General features: G+C 41.6%; 2 protein-coding genes across 4 annotated transcripts in view; one reads left to right on the forward strand and one right to left on the reverse strand.

Annotated features, from left to right (window-relative positions):
• The window catches only part of LOC129838261 (N-acyl-phosphatidylethanolamine-hydrolyzing phospholipase D-like), a 28,690-nt gene extending 22,211 nt beyond the window's left edge, over nt 1-6,479 (forward strand). For both annotated transcript variants that reach the window (XM_055905086.1, XM_055905087.1), the window contains exon 6: nt 1,470-6,479. In XM_055905086.1, the coding sequence (XP_055761061.1) occupies nt 1,470-1,598 (129 nt within the window). In that variant the 3' untranslated portion in view covers nt 1,599-6,479. The remainder of the gene's footprint in view (nt 1-1,469) is intronic.
• The window catches only part of cacna1c (calcium channel, voltage-dependent, L type, alpha 1C subunit), a 546,860-nt gene continuing 537,333 nt past the window's right edge, over nt 5,289-14,815 (reverse strand). For both annotated transcript variants that reach the window (XM_055905081.1, XM_055905080.1), the window contains one exon: nt 5,289-14,815. This exon is cut by the window's right edge and continues 2,883 nt beyond it. The gene's annotated coding sequence lies outside the window, so the exon portion shown is untranslated.

Raw genomic sequence — 14,815 nt, forward strand, 5'->3', positions numbered from 1 at the left:
ACATACGAGTTGACTTGGTTATGGAGTCCAAGTAGAGTCTTTGACTACTTTATTTAGTTCGTACACCCTCCCCTCTGTGATGTTGAAACAAGTAGTTTGGTACCCGGCAGCAGTCGTCCTGTTGGCAGGCTCTGAAAGATAACCTTTTGTCTGTCTGATGTTTCTGCTTCGGGAGGCAGCTCAAAAAGCCTCTCTGACGTGTACTGTCCACTCCTAAATCCCGGAGTCTCTCGCTATCAAGCAAGTGAAATACACTACCGGTCAAATGTTTTAGAACACCTCCTCATTCAAGGGTTTGTCTTTATTTTTACTATTTTCTACATTTGTAGAATAATAGTGAGGACATCAAAACTATGAAATAACACATATGGAATCATGTTGTAACCAAAAAAGTGTTAAACCAATCAAAATATATTTTAGATTTGAGATTCTTTAAAGTAGCCACCCTTTGCCTTGTTGACAGCTATGCACACTCTTGGCATTCTCTCAACCAGCTTCACCGGGAATGCTTTTCCAACAGTCTTGAAGGAGTTCACACATATGCTGAGCACTTGTTGGCTGCTTTTCCTTCACTCTGCGGTCCGACTCATCCCAAACCATCTCAGTTTGGTTGAGGTCGGAGGACAAATTTCCACCGGTCTAATGTCCATTGTTCGTTCTTCTTATTGGTGTCCTTTAGTAGTGGTTTATTTGCAGCAATTGGACCATGAAGGCCTGATTCACACATTCTCTTCTTAACAGTTGATGTTGAGATGTGTCTGTTACTTGAACTCTGTAAAGCATTTATTTGGGCTGCAATTTCTGAGGCTGGTAACTCTAGTGAACTTATCCTCTGCAGCAGAGGTAACTGGGTCTTCCATTCCTGTGGCGGTCCTCATGAGAGCCAGTTTCATCATAGTGCTTGATGGTTTTTGCGACTGCACTTGAAGAAACGGTCAAAGGTCTTGAAATGTTCCATATTGACTGACCTTCATGTCTTAAAGTAATGATGAACTGTCATTTCTCTTTGCTTATTTGAGCTGTTTTTGCCATAATATGGACTTGGTCTTTTACCAAATAGAGCTATCTTCTGTCTACCTTGTCACAACACAACTGATTGGCTCAAACGCATTAAAAAGGAAATAAATTCCACAAATGAACTTTTAAGAAGGCACACCTGTTAATTGAAATGCATTCCAGGTGACTACCTCATGAAGCTGGTTGAGAGAATGCTAAAATTGTGCAAAGCTGTCATCAAGGCAAAGGGTGGCTATTTGAAGAATCTCAAATATAACATTTTTATTTAACACTTTTTTGGGGTTACTAAATGATTCCATATGTGTTATTTCATAGTTTTGATGTCTTCATTATTATTCTACAATGTAGAAAATAGTAAAAATAAAGAAAAACCCTTGACTGAGTAGCTGTTCTAAAACATTTGACCGGTAGTGTACATAATAGATGTCTGTCTCTCTCTCTCTCTCTCTCAGTATTACTTAGAGCCTCCAGTGAGACTCAGGGAGGCCATGGAGAAGAATGGGTTGAATGCGGAGCACTTCTTTGTCCTGAACCATGGAGAATCCAGAGTGCTGAACGCAGACCAGGACGTCTTTGAATGATTGGATCAAAATGGTGCCTAAGCCCCTCCCACAATCTGGAGAAGACTAAACAGCACTGTGGCTTAAAGCATAGAGCTGAATCGATGGATAAGCTCGTGATGGTGTACTAGAGAGTTTAGAAGGATGTCGACTATCAAATGAACACCCTGTCCATTTATCCAATGATTGTTTTTCTATGCCAAATGTCTGACGCCAGAACTGTCAAGATGAAACATTTCTGAAAATGTTTTGCTGATGATGTGTTATCGTATAGCTGTAGTGTTTTCAGTTGTGTCAAAGTGATGAATGTGTGTATTTTACACACTGGACACACTACACGTCATTCTGCTCCGACTTGCACATTGTTTCTGTGCACACAACTACAATTTGTATGGGCTTCATAGTCGAGCACATTCACCAATTACATTCTGTCGAGTTATGTAACCAAATCTTCTGGCGTCATCGATATGCTGAACAGTTCATGTGTACTATACGCTGTGTGATACACTGTATGTACTTTGACGTTGCAATAATGTTTTAGTAGGTCTGGAAACACGCTGTTGTATGTGGGGTTTTTCACCTTCCTCCGGTGTTACAGCTGTCATTAAAACTGCTCTCTGATGGGCACAGACTTGTCTTGTGAGAGGGGGGACACTGTTAGGTCATTAGGTAGGGCCAGAGTCATTCCTCTACTTCAATACTTAGGTAGGGCCAGAGTCATTCCTCTACTTCAACACTTAGGTAGGGACAGGGTCATTCCTCAACTTCAATACTTAGGTAGGGCCAGAGTCATTCCTCAACTTCAACACTTAGGTAGGGACAGAGTCATTCCTCAACTTCAATACTTAGGTAGGGCCAGAGTCATTCCTCAACTTCAATACTTAGGTAGGGCCAGAGTCATTCCTCAACTTCAATACTTAGGTAGGGCCAGAGTCATTCCTCAACTTCAATACTTAGGTAGGGCCAGAGTCATTCCTCAACTTCAATACTTAGGTAGGGCCAGAGTCATTCCTCAACTTCAATACTTAGGTAGGGCCAGAGTCATTCCTCAACTTCAACACTTAGGTAGGGCCAGAGTCATTCCTCAACTTCAATACTTAGGTAGGGCCAGAGTCATTCCTCAACTTCAACACTTAGGTAGGGCCAGAGTCATTCCTCAACTTTAATACTTGGGTAGGGCCAGAGTCATTCCTCAACTTCAATACTTAGGTAGGGCCAGAGTCATTCCTCAACTTTAATACTTAGGTAGGGCCAGAGTCATTCCTCAACTTCAACACTTAGGTAGGGCCAGAGTCATTCCTCGACTTCAATACTTCGGTAGGCCCAGGGTCATTCCTCAACTTCAATACTTAGGTAGGCCCAGGGTCATTCCTCAACTTCAACACTTAGGTAGGGCCAGGGTCATTCCTCAACTTCAATACTTAGGTAGGGCCAGAGTCATTCCTCAACTTCAACACTTAGGTAGGGCCAGAGTCATTCCTCAACTTCAATACTTAGGTAGGGCCAGAGTCATTCCTCAACTTCAACACTTAGGTAGGCCCAGAGTCATTCCTCAACTTCAACACTTAGGTAGGCCCAGAGTCATTCCTCAACTTCAACACTTAGGTAGGCCCAGGGTCATTCCTCAACTTCAATACTTGGTTCTGCAATACTGACCACTTCAGAGTTATATGTTTTTATTTAACGTTAAAGGACTGGATTCAATCCATATCGCGTAAGATCTGTGTTGTAGCTTAATTTAAAGGGGAGTTTACGATTTGAAGTGACATATGCAGCGTTTAACCATGAATGCAGTCTCCCGAGAACACGGGAACCGTGCCTTTTAATTCTCAATTGCGCCGGATCTTCCCAGATGGCTTGACAAACCTTGTCCACCACAAGTAGTGAACTCACAACCTGTCTTTTGTACAACTCTCAACGGCAAACATACAAAGAGGTGTGTTTTGACGTGTGAATAGCCTGTGGCTCAAGGATCTCACCACTGACTCAAGGATCTCACCACTGACTCAAGGATCTCACCCCTGGCTCAAGGATCTCACTTGAGATGATAGATGAAAGACAGAGACCATGAGTGTGGTTGGGCTGATAGGTGAAAGACAGAGCCCATGAGTGTGGTTGGGCTGATAGGTGAAAGACAGAGCCCATGAGTGTGGTTGGGCTGATAGTTGAAAGACAGAGCCCATGAGTGTGGTTGGGCTGATAGTTGAAAGACAGAGCCCATGAGTGTGGTTGGGCTGATAGTTGAAAGACAGAGCCCATGAGTGTGGTTGGGCTGATAGTTGAAAGACAGAGCCCATGAGTGTGGTTGGGCTGATAGGTGAAAGACAGAGCCCATGAGTGTGGTTGGGCTGATAGGTGAAAGACAGAGCCCATGAGTGTGGTTGGGCTGATAGGTGAAAGACAGAGCCCATGAGTGTGGTTGGGCTGATAGGTGAAAGACAGAGCCCATGAGTGTGGCTGGGCTGATAGTTGAAAGACAGAGCCCATGAGTGTGGTTGGGCTGATAGTTGAAAGACAGAGCCCATGAGTGTGGTTGGGCTGATAGGTGAAAGACAGAGCCCATGAGTGTGGTTGGGCTGATAGATAAAAGACAGAACTCATGGGGGTGAATACTTGGGGTCCCTCCTGTGAACAGCAGTGGTTAGAGAGAATATCCTGCCAAAAGTGAAGGTCCTTTATTTAAAAACAGATGTTTTTTTCAGTTTTCTTCCATGAACACATCAGGAACACAAGGTTGAACCAGCCTCTTCCAGCCAACACAACTGGTCATGGTCATCATGTTGGCGTGGCAACCACTCCTAGTGGCCTTGATGCAGCAGAGTTCATGATCACAACACATCCTGGTCCAGAGCTGTGACTGGGGTTTGAACCTGTAACCCTGAACATATGGTGTGAGATCTTTACACTAGAGCCACAGACCTCTCCACACTCAGACCTCTCCACACTCAGACCTCTCCACACTCAGACCTCTCCACACTCAGACCTCTTCACACTCAGACCCCTTCACACTCAGACCCCTTCACACTCAGACCCCTTCACACTCGGACCCCTTTTCATTGTGTTTTTGACATTGAGAGTTGCAGAAATCCACACTGAAGTGTAAGAGTTGAGGTTTGAACACACAACATCTGTGGTGCAAGGCAGGAGTTTAACCCCAGAGCCACACAGTCCACAGTGCCTGCATGGCCCCAAGCTGGAGCTGTGGATTAATACTGTACCTCAAGGAAAATGTTTTGTGTTCAAGGCTTATATAAACATATTTTCACGGATTATACAATGTGTGGCCAGTTTTGCAGCCTGTAACTGTTGCACCCAGTGGCCGAGGGCTTTCTGTCTTCCTAACACAACAGTCACTGCATGTACATCTGTGTGTTGCCTGGCAGCAGGTCAGTCATTCCCAGGGCCATTTCAGACCGTGGCATCGGCAGAGCAGGAATAACAGGTGAGCTTATCTACATGCTATGTTGTCATCCTATCCTGGAAATTCCAGAATGGAGCAGGAACATTGGAACAGGGACACAGTGTTCTAAATTCTCCCACTGACAACAGAAAGATCATCGTAACCACAGGTGGAATACCGTTTTTGGGGGAACCGTTAAAAAAATAGGTGGTTTAAAATGTTGGCTATACTTATGCAAAGTATTGGATTTACGCTTCTGCTTTGTGGTGCCTCCCAAACCTCTAGAACAGATAGAGAATCCATAAAGAAGCTGTAGGAAATGCAATTTATTAGCAATTTTTTAATAACATAATTCCTCAGATAAAAATGCAATGTTACAGGAATATACATCAGATTAATTTAAAACTTGCTTTCAAGGACCGTACAGTCTAATATATTTGTCATGTTTTATTTACTGGTAGCGTGCGTTATAAGCAAGACAGACTCTGTCACCAAAGACAGACTGACATTAACAGATACAAACTGTACATCACTTATATACAAATCAACTTTTTATTTAGTTTTTTTCAGTTATTTTGAAAATAGAAGTAGAAAAAGTGATTGAATATTCAGATTTGTATTTGTCTTTAAAAATTGGTTTAAATGAAAGAATGAAACGAGAAATGAACAATAAAGTAATAGAATGTTTTTCTTTATAGAAAATAAAAAGTAAGAATAGAGGGAATGGGCGGAAATGTCTGTTGGTGAGACCATGCAGACTTGTCATTCAAAGGAGAAAAGGGGGGTTCGGATTTGGGCAAGTTCACTCAACAACTCCCCAAAAACTAGTCGAACCCCTGACGTGAAGTGAGTGACTGTCTCTGAGCATGAGAAAATGTCGAACCCCTCACATGAAGTGAGTGACTGTCTCTGAGCATGAGGAAATTGATACAAAACAAAATGGCTGCCTCCAAAGCTACCACAATGCACAATACACATTCTAGTTCATTTTAATGACCATAAATAGTGCTGTTCTTCTTAAAATACTACATTTAACAGTAGTGCCACTACTAATATCACAAACAAATTACTTTTGTTGTTTTTTGTGAATGGTTATTTCACATATAAACGTAATCAGGACAGACGACTTTGCCAAAAAAGTGGTCTACCCTTCCACCAGTCAGTCTTCTGATTCTGTGCACGATTGACTAAATCATGATTTAGGGTATTACTGAAGTATTTAAAGGTATTACAGACTTGTTTAAACCTGATGGGTACAACGTTCTACTACTGCCTTACCAAAGTGAGACGCGGCCCAACAAAACAACGTCTTTAACTCAACATGAACCAACCCCCAACTATTTATGCCGTTGATAGTCACACAAACCCCTCTTCATCGCCAATAGTTAACTACTCATCCTCGGGGTTCTGTTATCCATACTAGGTACACAATCATCTCTCTGCCACGTGGCTTTAGGAAAGGTCAAATCAAACCAGAAAAACAACTTATGTTGGAGAAGACGGCAGCGTAGCCAAGTGGTTAGAGCGTTGGACTAGTAACCGGAAGTTTGCAAGTTCAAATCCCCGAGCCGACAAGGTACAAATCTGTCGTTCTGCCCCTGAACAGGCAGTTAACCCACTGTTCCTAGGCCGTCATTGAAAATAAGAATTTGTTCTTAACTGACTTGCCTAGTTAAATAAAGGTAAAAAAAAAGACGGTCAAACCTCAATAAAGTGATCATATAATATGTTTGTCTGAATATTTTATATCAAAATACTGTGTTTGCTCCATGTGGAATCTGGAACCGTCCTGTGAAATGCTACAGTATAACGGTGCAATATCTTAACCGACCTGGAAGGAACAGAGGGAGAGAAACATTCATGATTCAACCAATGGACACTAACTGGCCAGTAAGGCCTCTTGAAAACGAGTCATAGTCTGCTTCTCAAATGGAACCCTATTCCCTACATAGGGCACTACTTTAGACCAGTGGCCTTCATTGGTCAAAAGTAGTGCACTATAAAGGGAATGGGTGCTAGTTCAGACAGTCATATTCATGCTATCTTTTAAATCGAGACATTAACTTCTTAGCTTTTTCCTCTCAACGCCTCTGTGTATATTCTTAGAAAAAATGGTTCCATAAGGGGTGATTCGGCTGTCCCCGTAGGAGAACTCTTTTTGGTTCCAGACAGAACCCTTTTTTTAGTTCCATTTAGAACCCTCCATAGAAATGGTTCTACATGGAACCCAAAAGGGTTCTACCTGCAACCCAAAAGGGTTCTCCTATGGAGACAGCCGAATCTCCCTTTAAGGTTCTAGATAGCGCCTTTTATTCTGTAAGAGCAGTCATTGTCAAACTAGATAGTGGATTATGTGCAAAATAGTGATCTCCTCTAGAAATGTCTCCAACACGTCTGCATAATATTGATGATTATAATAATGAGTATTAATATACTAACAGTCTTTTAAGAAGAGGACTTTAAAAGAAAGGTGCTCCTGATTTTGCTACTCTTGGGAGGTGTTTGTTGACGTCAAACTTATGTACGGTGGTTCTGGGTTAGTTAAGTCATGTCTATCAAGGTTCATACGGAAGTTATAACCTGTGCAGCGCAACGTGGATGCTGTCAGTCAAAGTGGAGGTCAAGAGTCAAAGGTGAGAGGTCAAAACAGCATGCTTCCATTCTACTACTAGAGCATGCCCTTTGACCTGTCCCGGTCTTCTACCCATGCAACATGGATGGATGGATGGATGCTCAAGCAGCAAATGACACACACTCAACATGTTTCTGATAAAGGCTTGGCTGGCTAGCATGATGTGGGATTTTGGGGAAACATTACATCTGTCAATAGTGGCAAAGCATTTAGTTAAAACGTAAATCCTCAACAAGACAGTTTCCTCTCTGATAACCACGCCCGCACATTGTGAGTAGTGTCAGCAGTATGAGGTCTCTCTATACTGTAGCTACCTGTAGCATCTGAAAGGTTTCAATTCAGCCTATAACTCGTTACTCCAGTTAACATTCCTAAAAAATATGCTATCCACAATATAAGGAATTACTATAGATATATGTTTCATTCAGGATATATAAAATAGTGTTTTTAATTTATAAACAGTTTTGTGTTTTCTTCCCCCATTACATAATGTATAATGGTTGTACAACAAAACTGAAAAAGGGATATTCTTTCATTTCAAAAAAAGGAAAGGGATGAGAGATGTTTAATTAGTAAACGCTAACTAGATCTTGACTTTACCTAGAAAAGGAAAATAAAGTCTATATTTAAAATAGTTCTTAAAATATTTATGTCTCGATCAAAATGATCAACAACAATTAATTTACAACAATTAACAACAATTAAGAAAATATAAGATCCATCTGTAATACTGTGTTACAGAGTCACGTCTCAATAAAGGAATCTGTAATACTGTGGTACAGAGTCACGTCTCAATAAAGGAATCTGTAATACTGTGGTACAGAGTCACGTCTCAATAAAGGAATCTGTAATACTGTGTTACAGAGTCCCGTCTCAATAAAGGAATCTGTAATACTGTGGTACAGAGTCACGTCTCAATGAAGGAATCTGTAATACTGTGGTACAGAGTCACGTCTCAATAAAGGAATCTGTAATACTGTGGTACAGTCACGTCTCAATAAAGGAATCTGTAATACTGTGTTACAGAGTCACGTCTCAATAAAGGAATCTGTAATACTGTGTTACAGAGTCACGTCTCAATAAAGGAATCTGTAATACTGTGTTACAGAGTCACGTCTCAATAAAGGAATCTGTAATACTGTGGTACAGAGTCACGTCTTAATAAAGGAATCTGTAATACTGTGTTACAGAGCCACGTCTCAATAAAGGAATCTGTAATACTGTGATACAGAGTCACGTCTTAATAAAGGAATCTGTGAAAACTGTGACAAATACAGCTGGTTACTTTTAACATCACAACAAGAGGATCAGCCATTTCAACCAAGCCTGTTTAGATAGATGATCTCTCTAGTACGTCTCTATGGTTATCCCTCAGTCGAGGATATGTGACAAGCTGACCTGAACAGCAGTCCATGGGGAACTATCAATGTCTTTGGCCAGTGTCACCCAGAACCTATTCCCCCAGCTAGCAATCATGTAGTGGCCCACATCCGGCACAGTCAGCAGTCCACTGCTGGTAAACCACTTGTCAGTGTCCGATCATGTTCTTCAGAAAGTCCTTAACACTTTTCCTTCAGATAAAGTGACTGACTGATTCAAAAGGTTCTCTAAAAGAGAACAAAATGAGCTCCACATTTATGATCTTTCAACATCACTGAGGGAAACAGGGAAAATATTTTTGGCAAATTAGATTTTTTGGGGGGTGAAATGTCTATGAATGACATTGTATCGTATGTATAGTTATTTGTTAATAAAAACCTATTTAACTCATCAAGGAGAGGTGGTCTTTCCAGTGCTACAAATTGCACCTCGTCCACCTTGATAATTCATTGATAATTAGAAGCGTCAACTTTCATGTAATCACCTATGTTTCTACGAGTAGCAGTACCTTTTCTGTCAACAACTTCCCCAGCATGCCACAGCCACAACGCTACAGAGACAACAGCGAAGACATCTCAGCCCGGGCCTGACAAGACATCCATGGCTTTCAACAGTTGCACTCGTCATCTGAGACGAGGTACCTGACGCCACACAAACACTGCAGCACAAATAGTTTAGCACACAGCACCCTGAATGAATAGGGGGGAATTCACAGGACACAACCCAAAGAGAGGAGGGAGGGTGTAGCTAAGTGTTTAGAGGGGGGTCTAAACAAAACACACTCGATGACAGCACTGACTGAAGCAGGGGTGCAAATACAGCAACACAAAGGCTTTGGATGAGATATACTGTAGGTAGATTATGTACATGGGCCTGACCTCAGTCCTTTATATGGAAATTATTACATATACTTATGTCCTAAATGGCTCTATATTCCCTATATACTATATAGTACACTACATTTGACCGGAGTCCTATTCCCTATATAGTACACTACATTTGACCAGGGCCCTATTCCCTATATAGTACACTACATTTGACCGGAGTCCTATTCCCTATATAGTACACTACATTTGACCAGGGCCTTATTCCCTATATAGTACACTACATTTTACCAGAGTCCTATTCCCTATATAGTACACTACATTTTACCAGGGCCCTATTCCCTATATAGTACACTACATTTGACCAGGGCCCTATTCCCTATATAGTACACTACATTTGACCAGAGTCCTATTCCCTATATAGTACACTACATTTGACCAGAGTCCTATTCCCTATATAGTACACTACATTTGACCAGGGCCCTATTCCCTATATAGTACACTACATTTTACCAGAGTCCTATTCCCTATATAGTACACTACATTTGACCAGGGCCTATAGCCTAAGCCTCCTTCAGAAAGCCCTTTTAATGCTAAAATACAATCCATGGTCTCACCGTTGTCCCTTTATCAATAAAAGTCCCAGTAAAACGATATGACGTCGTTGTTGGAGTAAACGTTCCACAACCTTCGTTCAATCAAAATACAACACAAGGGGTCAACGTCGGCTACGGAGGACGTGTCGTTCAACAACCATGTCATGTAGTTCTGTTGCAACACCACCTCTGGACATTTCACGCAATACATTCTCCTTCCTTTATACCTTGACATTCAGAGGAGTGATATATATTGTATTTATAAACGAAGCTATGATAATATATAGTTTATAAAAAAATATATACAATCGTGAACCAGTGAAATGATATGTGTCATTCCATCATGGCCAGTGCTATGCCTTTTGGACAAGTCCATGCATGTTATACACAATACTTTGCTGTTTCCTCCTGTTCATAAACTCTCTCCAAAAGACTATGTATACATTCAATAAATATATATCCTTATTCGTCAGATGGATTGTCAATGTGATCAAATCTCATTTGTCTACTGGGTCTATCTTGTGGGGAATACGCTCTCAAAGAGACCACATCTAAAACTATTTCACATCATGCCTGTAAAAAACAATAACGCAATGATAATGTCAGACAGGCAACAGGTCTTCTATTCAACAACTCTTTTCCCCCCTGTCTCTTATAGCAACTATTTGCACTCACCGTCAAAATAAGGGATCAACACAGTCACCTTGTGTCCCCCCCCCCCCCCCAAAGAAAGTCCTCTGAAATTAGGTTGGGGTCAGAGTTCAGGGGATAGAGGATAGTTCCTATTTGGTATAGTCGTTAAAACCTTCCTTTCATCACACAGTCAGCCTCATCTGTGACGGGAAATGGTTGCTCAGTCATCAACGGAATAAGACATGAAGAAAGAGTGCTGTGCCCTGCTTCAGATAAAGTACAGACCACTTTTCACCACTTGGATAAACACAAGATATGCAAAAAATCAGTTTTAAACAAAGCATGTCCTCTCCTATGGGTCTGTTCAACACAGTAGCTGCAATATGTATCGACCCTAAGTTGATATTTACAAAACAAATATATTGAAAAATAGCAACCCTTTTCTTTGTAGTTATAATACTGAACTTTGCCTGTTAACAGAATCAACACATTTCAAAACTTGGCACACTGAAATGCTGAACTGAAAATCTCATGCAATAATGTACATCTCGTAGTTTTTCAATTCATGAACGTTTATGACAACTAATAAAAAGAGAAAATAGATGGAAATCAAGAATTAAATACATCTTATTATATACTGAAATTAACCTGATTTCAAGTATAACAGGTTTCTTCCTCAATTCAAAATAACGCTGTAACCCAACAAAACAAATTAAAACATAAATATATTATATCTATAATACAATTTGTTCTCTTTATCACTTCTTTTGTACAACTATATTTAACAAAAATGTTTTATAATTAACCATATGGATCTTCTTGTTTAAGTTAGTGCATTGTTTTTGCATATCTTGTGGACAGCAAGCACACGCCCACTCACTCCTTACTCTACCAACATAACTCTGTTAGCGTCAAACAACATAGACGTCATGGCTGATGTACCAACTCCTCACAGGGATTCAGCCTCTGGCATTCTCTCACAAACTCACAGCCACAAACAATGGGTCTCAGGCCTCCCAATTCAAAAGTACTATGAAGTACTTTTGAAGTACTCTTGAAGTACTCTCGAAGTATTCTTGAAGTACTGTATGTATATGAATATATGTATGGCACAGTTTGTTGGGGATGTATAGAAACCAAAATAATCTATTCTGTAGAAATAGGATGGTGGGGGAAGGGGTGGGTGAGTGAGTGGAAGTCTCTACTTAAAAGTTCACAAGCTTTGCATTATTTTGGAGTGGGGTTTCTTCGTTTCAAGTAAACATTCATCAGGCTATATGGCTATAAGTGTGAGCCTTCAGAGAGGAGCTTAGTTACCCTGCAGCTAGCTATACAACATGGGAACTTTAACAGGCTGGTAACGTGGTAGGATGGTAACGTGGTAGGATGGTAATGTGGTAGGATGGTAATGTGGTAGGATGGTAATGTGGTAGGATGGTAATGTGGTAGGATGGTAACGTGATAGGATGGTAATGTGGTAGTAGGGTAACGTGGTAGAATGATAATGTGATAGGATGGTAATGTGGTAGAATGATAAAGTGGTAGGATGATAAAGTGGTAGGATGGTAATGTGGTAGGATGGTAATGTGGTAGGATGGTAACGTGGTAGGATGGTAAAGTGGTAGGATGATAAAGTGGTAGGATGGTAATGTGGTAGGATGGTAACGTCGTAGGATGGTAAAGTGGTAGTAGGGTAACGTGGTAGAATGATACCATGGTAGGATGAAAAATGGTAGGATGGTAACGTGATAGGATGGTAACGTGGTAGGATGATACAGTGGTAGAATTGTAACATGGTAGAATGGTAAAGTGGTAGGATGGTAAAGCGGTAGGATGGTAACGTGGTAGAATGGTAAAGCGGTAGGATGGTAAAGCGGTAGGATTGTAACGCAGTAGGATGGTAAAGTGGTAGGATGGTAAAGTGGTAGGATGGTAACGTGGTAGGATGGTAAAGTGGTAGGATGGTAGAGTGGTAGGATGGTAACGTGGTAGGATGGTAAAGTGGTAGGATGGTAACGTGGTAGGATGGTAACACGGTAGGATAGTAAAGTGGTAGGATGGTAACGCGGTAGGATGGTAAAGTGGTAGGATGGTAACACGGTAGGATGGTAAAGTGGTAGGATGGTAACGCGGTAGGATGGTAAAGTGGTAGGATGGTAACGCGGTAGGATGGTAAAGTGGTAGGATGGTAAAGTGGTAGGATGGTAACGTGGTAGGATGGTAAAGTGGTAGGATGGTAAAGTGGTAGGATGGTAAAGTGGTAGGATGGTAACGCGGTAGGATGGTAACACAGTAGGATGGTAAAGTGGTAGGATGGTAACGCGGTAGGATGGTAAAGTGGTAGGATGGTAACACGGTAGGATGGTAAAGTGGTAGGATGGTAACGCGGTAGGATGGTAAAGTGGTAGGATGGTAACGCGGTAGGATGGTAAAGTGGTAGGATGGTAACGTGGTAGGATGGTAAAGTGGTAGGATGGTAAAGTGGTAGGATGGTAACGTGGTAGGATGGTAAAGTGGTAGGATGGTAACACGGTAGGATGGTAAAGCGGTAGGATGGTAAAGCGGGAGAATGGTTACGTGGTAGGATGGTAAAGTGGTAGGATGGTAGTTTTGGATTACTGTAACTAACAACATCTCTGGGATATATAGGGAATGGGAAAGACCGTCATCATCATTACAATCTGTCCTGCAACACTGACAGCCCAAAGACCTCCTCAACCTTGATGTTCAGACCCATGATAAAACAAAAAGGATTTTGGACGGCGGAAAAAGCATTGAAAATATATATTTTATAAATGTTTTAAGCTTCACACGTGTGTGCACTGTACAGACAACGCAGTGACATCATAGACAGTCTGTACCACAGAGATTCCTACTGTATCGTCAGGATAGATTCATCACACTACAATATCATTGACACGTTGAACACTTTGAACATCATATTTGCATAATTAGGTTGATAATAAAACATGTGTCAGTCTGAGTCATGCTGACGGTCAGTAGCCCCACAAAGCAGAGACATCCAACAGGAGATGTAGAATCACAATCCCACTGATCGTGTACGTCTCCCTGGGAAGCGTTTACTGGGAAAAGGCTCCTAACGCCAACGTCCTGCTATTACGTGGCATTTCTTCCTCGCGCACCGAATATTATCTCTGTCCCCCTGAATATTATCTCTGTCCCCCTGAATATTATCTCTGTCCCCCTGAATATTATCTCTGTCCCCCGAATGTTATCTCTGTCCCCCCGAATATTATCTTTGTCTCTAGGTCTACGAGTACCGTCTGGCTGCAGTCTGTGAGTTGGGGTCATTTATTCCGTCTGTCGCCGTTGACGCAATGGACAGGAGCACAGAGGTTGCATCAGATGCATCTCATTAGGCCTGGCAGGCCCATAGAGTTGGATAGAGGGCACATTTGGCCAGTTTTAACATGGAGATGAGCTTCTCTACTACATATCTATGGGAGTGCCTAACAGGGTGATATATAGTAGTCATCATGTCACAGCTCAGGTGTTCGAAGGTCACAGAGCCCCTGTCTGATTGGCTTATCCTGTTCTGTTCTCTGATTGGTCTAGCCCGTCCTGCCCTCTGATAGGCTCCTTGATGAGCTCTGATCAAAACCTCAGTAGTTCAATATTCAGAACAACAAAACAACCATCAAATAATTAAAGCAGCGATAGGAGGAAAAACACTCAGCGTTGGAAGCATGCCTGTCAAATGGTTTTCTGTTCAGGTGGTAGGGTGATAGATCAAAGTGAAACATGACACCATA

Source organism: Salvelinus fontinalis, chromosome 39, assembly GCF_029448725.1.
Source record: "Salvelinus fontinalis isolate EN_2023a chromosome 39, ASM2944872v1, whole genome shotgun sequence".
Lineage (NCBI taxonomy): Eukaryota > Metazoa > Chordata > Actinopteri > Salmoniformes > Salmonidae > Salvelinus > Salvelinus fontinalis.